Source organism: Loa loa, assembly GCF_000183805.2.
Source record: "Loa loa unplaced genomic scaffold supercont3.627, whole genome shotgun sequence".
In the NCBI taxonomy this organism is placed as follows: Eukaryota; Metazoa; Nematoda; class Chromadorea; order Rhabditida; family Onchocercidae; genus Loa; species Loa loa.
The window spans coordinates 4,649-14,428 of record NW_018108807.1 but is presented as its reverse complement, the minus strand read 5'-3'; the positions used below and the strand labels follow the sequence as shown (position 1 = coordinate 14,428).

The 9,780-nt window shown below is 24.2% G+C and overlaps 1 protein-coding gene across 1 annotated transcript; it reads left to right on the top strand.

Moving 5' to 3' along the window:
- Nucleotides 1-2,636: 2,636 nt before the first annotated feature.
- On the top strand, nucleotides 2,637-8,720 carry LOAG_09624 (hypothetical protein; the record flags this gene model as incomplete). The annotated part of the gene is made up of 14 exons (XM_020447980.1): nucleotides 2,637-2,843; nucleotides 3,024-3,068; nucleotides 3,360-3,469; nucleotides 3,635-3,727; nucleotides 3,873-3,934; nucleotides 4,046-4,174; nucleotides 4,368-4,443; nucleotides 4,685-4,792; nucleotides 4,995-5,098; nucleotides 6,650-6,756; nucleotides 7,099-7,248; nucleotides 7,745-7,834; nucleotides 8,020-8,175; nucleotides 8,646-8,720. The coding sequence occupies 14 exons, from the start codon at nucleotides 2,637-2,639 to the stop codon at nucleotides 8,718-8,720; spliced, it is 1,512 nt and encodes a 503-aa protein (XP_020301840.1).
- Nucleotides 8,721-9,780: the final 1,060 nt, after the last annotated feature.

The window sequence follows — 9,780 nt, the reverse complement described above, 5'->3', positions numbered from 1 at the left end:
GAATCAGTCAGTAATTCCTTAACTAGAGAGTTTTTGTTTTCTGAATCAGTCAGTAATTCCTTAACTAGAGAGTTTTTATTTTCTGAATCAGTTAGTAATTCCTTAATTAGAGAGTTTTTGTTTTCTGAATCAGTCAGTAATTCCTTAACTAGAGAGTTTTTGTTTTCTGAATCAGTCAGTAGTTCCTTAATTAGAGAGTTTTTATTTTCTAAATAGAAACTTAAGCTTTTTATTTATGGAATTAAGTCACTGCAAGAGTTTAAAGATTTTTTTGTTTAAATTAGCGACACATTCTCTTTGCACAATAATGTATGATTTTCCATACCAATTTCTCATCATTCATCAACTTTCATTAAGTTGAGGAAATAAAAAAAGAAGCGAAGTTTAATTTTTAATTTGACCATATCACCTTATCAATTTCCTTTTTTTCTTTCTTTCTTTTTCTAATACTATTATTTTTTCATTTTTGAAATCAAAAATTAATTGGAAATAAATTGCCGTCTATATGAAAAATTTTATTCAATCAGGAAAGAAAAAGATAATGAATGAATAATTTTCACAAAAATTAAAACAATGAATGGCTTTATTGGAATTCATATCAAAATAAGTTTCATCCAACTATTCAAATTATTCTATCTGATGAAGCAAAAAAAGATGGACGAAAGAAGGACCATGTGAACTATTATGTCATCCAGTTGTACTCGATTATAATTACCCTTTGAAGTTTTCCACTTGAAATACAATAAATTTACAATCCAACTCTTTTTCTCTCTCAGCTCAAATATACGCAAGCAAAATAAGAATAATACAAAAGCGCAAATGATTGTGACTAAATTTTTTTTTTTTTTTAGTAACGTGAAATATTCCCGGTACAAAAGAAGTATATAATAATCGTTTACTAAATTAAAACTATCTTTGAAATATTGTATGAACCATTCAAGTTGCATTCGGTTGTAATTATGTCACCCGGTTGAATTCGGTCCAAAAAGCTCAATAAAGCATAATAACATTCGCCCAATGCATTAATTATTTCACAAAAATTTATTGTAGGAAAAATAAATTAATAAAATTTATGAAATTATTCCATAAAAATGTAAAATACACTAAGACATGTGACATACATGAAATGCAAAAAAAAGTGGAAACGAATATCTTTTTTTTTTGAAAAAAAAATTTAACACCCAACAATTCCTCCCTTTCACAATTCTCTTAGCTCCAAAAAAAGCTCGATAGAGCACGAAATTGTCAATCTAATAAACTTTTTCGTTTCCAATCCTTCGTCAATTTAAATGAAAAAAAAAAAAGTCACAGATTCCTGAAGTGTAGTAGTAAACATTTCTCCTGAGATATCTCTAATCCTTCATTCTCAATTCCTACCAAAAATGAAAAAATAAAAATAGATTTTTGCAATAGTTTTTGATGTACCAAATGAATTCATTTTTTTTTTCTTCATCAAATTTTCGTCAAAGCAATGCCTATCTGTCACTCACATATTCGTTGTAAATGTTTTTTTTTTTATTTCGTTTTGTAACTGAAAAAGATGAATTTTTAAAATCTCACTCCTCTTTTTTTTCTTTGTCTTCTCTTCATCAATACTCTCTCTTCAATCCATTTTAAAAAATTTGGAAAAAAAAAAAGGAAAAAGTTGATGGCTTCCTCTTCTTATGTCTCCAAAAAAAAAATTAATTTATTTGCATTTGGCAGGGAAAACTTGACTGGAAAACTTGTCAAAAAAATAAATGAAATTTTGCTTTTTTTTTAATTGTTCTTTCCATTGTTAGGTATAACTGCCAACTTTTTTTTTCTTTTTTTTTTTTAAATGATACAACAAAATTTCATAAAAATGTTGTGCAATTTTAGCTCATCGCATTTTTAATAATGTATAGTTTTTTCCAAAATTTCTTTTCTGCAAAAAAATTGAAATTGTAAGAATTAAATACCAAATGAAGCAACATAAATCTGAAATTTATGTAAAATGCAGTTCTAATTATGGTAATTAAATCATTCGTATAACAATATATGATAAATTTCAAAATAAAACCTACAGTATCGATAACAAACAATATTGCTATGTAACATTTTTATGGAACTTTATTGCATCATTAAAAGCTGAAAGATTATTAGAGCAGTGATAATTTTGATATAAAAGAATACATTCAAGTGATATTAAACAGTAAATGTTATATTGCTGCAATGATAACAATTATCATAATAAATTCGTCCAGAACATTCAGAACGATAAGAAATTAATGAAATAAATGTTGATTTTTGATAAATTTTGAAAATGTTTATGCAATTTTAATCGATCTTTCAATTTAAAAGTTCTCTACTAATACTTTTTACAATTGCTATTGCCATCGCCTAGCGTTATTGCCTTAAGATAGGAAGCCTTAAGATAGATTAATAAAAGGCTTCTTTTGCCATTTTCTTTTCAGTCCTTTTTTCTTTCAATATTTTGGTCCAAAATGCCATTCTATCATTTGTTTTCGCTTCAATTCTTTTAGCTTTATGGTTGATTTTCGTGAGCTTAATTTTTTTTTAAATTTTATAATCGAATTTCTTCTTTTTTTTATAAACGGAAAATTAAATGATATTAAAATGAAATTAATTTTCAAATTAATTAAAATAACATAGAAATGTATCATCATTCATTGAAAACGATTATTGTCAACTTCTATCTTCCCTGTATTTTCTTTCTATCAATTGTTCATTGTAACAAAGATGCTAATCGTTTGTTCGAAGATTTGTTAGTTGATTACAATAAACTTGTTCGACCAGTGGACAATAAAACAAATGCCTTGGTTGTCCGTTTTAAGTTGAAATTGTCGCAACTGCTTGATGTGGTCAGTTTTCTTTCCCATTTTGTTACATTTGTTCATTGATGTTTGTATAATTAAAAAGGTTAAAGATCAAAATGTGAAATAATTTGTAAATGTTATAATCCGTTTAATTTTATCAAAATAATAAATAATTTTTGTTTAATTTTTTTACTTTTACATATGAAATTTATAAATTTCTTTCAGCACGAAAAGAATCAAATTATGACAACGAATGTATGGCTTCAACAGGTAATTTTTAATATCATTACTTAAAATTCCTAAAATTCCCTGTAACAATAGTTGGCTATCGGAAATAAATATATAATAATTAAAAAATTGAATTACAATTCTGATGTATCCATGCAACATTAAAAAATAATAGCAATTAATTCAATTCCTAAATCATCCAAGAATATGAATTTTTGTTAGCAAAACGAAAATGAAAAATGCTTCCTAAAAGTTCTTTAAAATAAGCAAAAAAGGGAATTTAAAAAATTATGAAAACAATAGTTTAAATTTCATTAATTTTTCTAATTATAGACATGGACAGATATTAAATTGAGATGGAATCCTGAAGAATACGGTGGAGTAAATGTATTATATGTTCCGTCTGATATGATTTGGATTCCGGATATTGTACTTTATAATAAGTTTGAACTTTTTTTTCACTAAAAATAGCATGCAATTATTTGGATTCAGGCGAATCCAGGTATTTGCGGGGAAAAAAAAGGATAAATTCAGAAAATCGACAAAGCAAAGATATCTTAAAGTTAATCAATACTAGAAAATTCAATCATAACTGATAATATTTACAGCGCTGATGGAAATTATCAAGTATCATTCTTGACAAAAGCTAAATTATCTCCCAATGGTACTGTAGAATGGACACCACCAGCTGTTTACAAAAGGTTTAATGGTTTTTTTGAAATTTATAGAATTTTTTTAAATTCATCTTTAAAATCATTCTTTTTATTTCCTTGATTTTATATATTTTATTAACTTTTCAATTTTATCACTTACTTATGATGAAATAGCTTTCTTTTTTTTTTATAGTATGTGCCAAATCAACGTGGAATGGTTTCCATTCGATGAACAAATTTGTGAAATGAAATTTGGTACGATACTTATGTTTGAATTTGGAATGAAAAGAAGTTTCAAATTTTTCCGTTTAATGGAAGTTTCAAATTTTTCCGTCTAACGGATTCTTTTTTCTTTTTTCTTTATAGGTTCATGGACATACAGTGGTTCAGAAGTTGATTTGAAACATAAAGATTCAAATATTGAACGAAAAATAAATGAGATAACGATAGGAGTTGATGGTGAACATATTGAAACAATTTGGATTGTTGATAAAGGTCAGATGTATATTATATATCGCAATAAAATATATTAATTATTGATTTTCCTTTTTTAATTTAAATCTACCTATTTAAATTTACCTGTTTAAAAAGAAGAATGGAAGGAAAAGTTGGATAACATCAAATAACATTTATTATTATTTGGTAGAACTTAATAAAAGTATTATAATATTTCTAACATTTTATTTAGGCATTGATCTAAGCGATTATTATCCAAGTGTAGAATGGGATATCATTGGTGTAACAGGCAAACGTCATGAAATTAGGTTTTTTTTTTTTTTATTCATGATTTTTTTAAAATTCCAAATAGCTTTTCATCCATCAATGATCATTTAAAATTTGAGACATTTTAGTTTCATTAATCATCCTTCTTTTGAAATAAAATTAATATTTTAAAAGAATAGAAATTAATTTTTCTCCAATAATATTTCAAAAATTTAACAGAGAAAATTTTCATGTCAATAAGTTTTTCAGTTAAAATTTCAAATATTTTATGAAATTTTTGAGATATTCATGTTGTGAATCACCATTCATTGATCTCACATTTGAACTTCATCTCCGTCGAAAAACATTATTTTACACCGTCAATCTCATTTTTCCAATTGTTGGAATCAGGTAAATATAGCTTAATTTGGGTATAATTTTGAGAAAATTTTATATTAAATATCACATTTTAATTTAAATATTTTGGGACTTGGTCAAATTAAAATCTAATTTACTTTTCAATTTAACACCTTTCATGTTAATCTAACTTATGCAGGAAAATATCATCTCTGTATAAGTTAGGTTAAGTAAAGTAACATTGCCTTCATTTCAGCTTTCTTACGGCTTTAGTATTTTATTTACCATCTGGTGGTGGTGAAAAGATTTCATTTTGCATTTCAATTCTAATCTCATTAACCGTATTTTTTTTATTGCTTGGTATGTTTTGTTCAAAGAAGTCGCAATTTAGTTTTTTCTGAAATTTATTCAAATTTTAGACCTCAAATTTCAAATTCCAAATCATTCACACTTTATATTCTTGCGATTTAATAATATTCTAATATTTATTCGAAATTTTAATAGAATTTGTTGTAACAAATATTTCTGAATTCATAATTTTCTTAATTTGCTTACCCCATACCAATTAAAAAATTATCTTATCTGTCTATTTTATCTATCTAGCAAAATATAAAATCTTGTTGACAAAACAATTTTTTGTTACAAATTGACCAAACTAACTTATTTTAAAATGATAATTTCTTTACGATAAGTTAAAATTACTGTTTTTTTTCTTTTTTTTTTTGTAATTTGCTAACAAAAAAAAACTATTTATCTATTAGTGGTCAAAAAGTCACAATTGAAAGTTGCAATCTTTGAAGATCTTTAAAAGAAATAACTAAAATTTTTTTAGAAATAATTAAATTTTATTATAAAATGTTTCAAATTTGGTATGTTTCCTTTTAAGATAAAATTATCATACTGTATCATTCATCGAATAAACATATTTGAAGGTGCTAAATTGTATAACATATAGAGACATATAATTAATTATTTTTCTTAACAATAATATCTCCCTGATTTCTATGTAAGAGAAAAATAAATACTGTAAGCTTTACTTATATCATTTAGACGACCTTTTTATAACATAAACAATTTTTGATTATATCAAAGTTAAAGTATTGCTAATAAATAAGTCAGTGATATGTTTTTTGTTTTTTTTTTGTTCTTATAAAAAAGTATTTTAAAAAATTTTCAAATTTTATAAAAATGTTATTAGAAATGATAGTATATGGGAATATTCTTTCGTTTTTTTTTTTGAGCTAAAAATTTTTATGTTTTTAAAAACAGATTTTAATTTTAATAGAAGTAAGAAAAAGACAAACAGGATTATTTGAATAGAATAATTTTTTGGTTAGCAATGTGAAGTATTCATGTCATTTTAAAATTACAATCAAATTGATGTTTTTAGTAGTAATGAGGAGATTTAAACTGATAAATTGTTGATAAGAAGCAATGTTTACGAAATATTCCTTATGATAAATTTATTCACTCATATATCAAGCAGTACTCTTTTTTAATATTCATTAGAATATTTATTCTTTTCAAATATATTAAGATAAATATGATCAAACTATTTTATTTTACTGGTAAATGTTTACACTTAGAAAAGATATCAGTATATTACAATTAAAATTGATTTAAAAGGAAAATATATATCGAAAGTAAATTAAATTTTATAAGATGATTGATAAATTAAAATAGAGCTATAGATTGTAATATTTTAAGAACTGAAAAACAATATATATGATTAAATCTACAAAGTAAATTTTTAGCTTTTCAGGAAATTAATCAAATAAAAATTTCAGATCTTTTTCAACTTATCGAATCTCTTTTCTTTTGTAATTTTTTTTTTAGATTTATTTTTTTGTATTTTTATTAGCTCTGTTCATCATTTTATTAAAAAGTTTCAGTATTTTCAAATTTTTGCAGTTGAAATAACTCCACCAACTTCTTTGGTAATTCCATTGATTGGAAAATATCTGCTTTTTACAATGGTCCTTGTCACCTTATCAGTCGTTGTTACTGTTATAACTTTGGTATGATTGTTTTGTTTCATCACTTTTTTCTACTTTTTTCCCTGTGAAAAATTTCATTTTTAAGAAATAAGAGTAAAAGGACGAAATTTTGGTTATAAAACTTTATCAAACTTTAAAAAATTGACCTTTTTTGCAGGATATCTTACAAAACACTCACTGGCTATTTTAGGAATATGTCGCAATAATATATTAAATTCAATATGCTATCTAAAATTATGTACCATCAAATTTATTACAAATTTTATTCTTTCAACTATTTTTTTTTAATACCAGTTTTTAATACCAAATTTTTATAAATTTTCTCTAATTAACTTAATTCTTTTTTTTCTTTTTAAATTACAGAATGTTCATAACCGAACACCAACAATACATGTAATGCCGGAATGGGCCAAAAAATTTTTCATCGAATGGCTACCCAAATATTTATGCATGCAAAGACCAACACCAATACGAATTGAATTAGCATCAATTGATGCTACCAATAATTCGAAGGTAGTAATTTTATTGAAAATTAATGGTTAAAAAAGAAATTTCAAAGTAAAATAAACAAATAATGTTAAATAGAAATATTCCAAAATATTCAGTTATTTATGATTGCTCAACTGAAACATGCATTATTAATTGGAATTTATTTACTAAACTATTTATTTACTAAACTTGGAAAAAATACAAAAACCTTTGAATGATTGCTTTTATCAATGATGATTATTGATATCTTATCTCACGGTTATTTCATCATTTTGCATTTTCTTTTCTTTTTTTGTTGTTATGATAAAACAAAGATTTTCTAATATGATGGAATAATAATTGTCATTACATTGCAAGAATTCAATAAAACATGATTTCTCGAATATAATTAACAAGTTTTATTAAAATTTCATCGAATTTCATCAACTTTCTTCAAATTTAGAAAAAATTCCTGTAAGATTTTTTGATTAAACAATAAAATATTTTGTACATTATCACAACTATCATTTTATCATTTTAGATAATCTTAACAAAACGATCTTGTTTTCGATTAACTTCAACACCAATAAATAGAAATCGTTCATCGATCCTATCGACATCGTTTGAACTGGTAAAACATTTTGAAGTATTCAAATTTTTTCTTATCGTTTTAAAATTTAAATTCGAATTGAATTTAAAATTATATTAAAGCGTTATATTGATTCTGTTATATTGATCGTCCATAGTGTTCTTCATTTGCATTCATTCTTTTATACTTGTAAATTCACGAATTTATGCAAATTTTTATCCTTTTAGGAACATTTTCCTTGTCTAGCAAGTGCTTCTTCTACTTTCCCCAAATATTTCGAAAACTTCAAATGTAAACATTGCAAATCAACAGCCTTACAAAATGCTGTTGATAATGTCACATTTATTGCTAATTATTTAAAGGACAATGAAAATGATCAGCAGGTTAGCAGCTTAGCTTTTATAATTGATAGAATAGATATTGCTATCATTTCTGGTACAGTTCGGAAGGTAAGTAATATTCTCTCATAATGCTTAATGATCTTTATGATGGACGAATTTTAAAATGAAGTCGAAAAAAAAATGTTATAAATTCTTTTATTTGATATTTACATTTTTCATATTTTATAAATAGATATAACATTCAAAAAAAAAATTTTTTTGTAAAAAAGTGAAATGTAATGAAAAAAAAAAAAGAAAAAATGATGTAACTCTTGATCGATGATAAGGTTATGTTTTAATAATTACATCCAGTTGCAACTAATAGATGTCATTTGTCGCTATATTTTAGCAAGTTATCTTTTCCTAATTAATTAACAAAGGATATTTGATTGCATTGATGATAACCGTTGAAAATATTTATTCATTGAATTAAACATTGATTAATCTAATATGATAACCTTTTTATGTTTCAGATAATTGAAGATTGGAAGTATATATCAATGATATTGGATCGAATATTTTTATTTTATTCACTTCAGCATGTATGATTGGTAGTGCTATTATTATTCTTCGTGCACCAACCATTTATGATAGGACAGTTGCATTAGCATAATTCATTTAATTGTACAACAGTAATCATAGAGATATGAATGCTTTGAGTAATTCAATATAATTCAAATTTTAATTTTGTAAAATGACACAAACATTATTGTTATTATAAATATTCAAGTAATAGTAATAAACAAGTAGTTAAAATAGAATGTAAAACTATGTGCATAAATATGAAATGTAAACTAACTTAATGTTATAAGTATGATAGATGTAATAATTATATTTACTTAATTGCATTCTTTACAGTCTTTTATTTTGTTATCTGAAAATTGGTAATTAATTACGAATTATTCGCTAATGAAGTTAATGAATTTTACAATTAACAATTTAATATGATGAATTACTTTTTATTCAGTTGATTTATGCAATTACAAGAAGATATTGAGTATGAAAGGTTATTAATTGTACATTTTATAATTTTTCAGTAAAATTTTTGAAAACTCTTTCAGCTGATAAAAAAAATTTCCATTTTTTCCACTGCTTTGTTGGCTAATTTTTTTTCGTGCCATGAACAAGCTTGTTAAAATATCAAAGTCATCTTCTTTTAAATTTAATTTAATTTAAATTTTACCTTGTCAAATTGTATGTTTACCGCAAAAAGCGCATTTTTATTTTTAATTAAATTCATTCAAAATAAAATCAAAATATTACGATGGAAACAAAAAGAAAAAAAATCGAAATAAAATTCAATAGAATGGATATAGCATTAAAAGTGATTTAATTAATTAAAGGAAATAAAAATTCTAGAAAAAAAAGACAACGGATGAAAAAGGAAAAAAGAGAAATTCTTAGAAAGAAAAATTATTAAATGAATTGACACTTTATCATTTCTTCTATCACTTCACTATTACAATTCTTCTATTTTATTCTTGGTCATTGGTTACACTGGTAGCTTTTCTCAAAATCACCGATATTTCAAATTAACAGACAGATTAACTGGAATCACTTTGAGGTTGATACTGTGAATTTTTTTTTTTGAAAGACTGATATATCAAG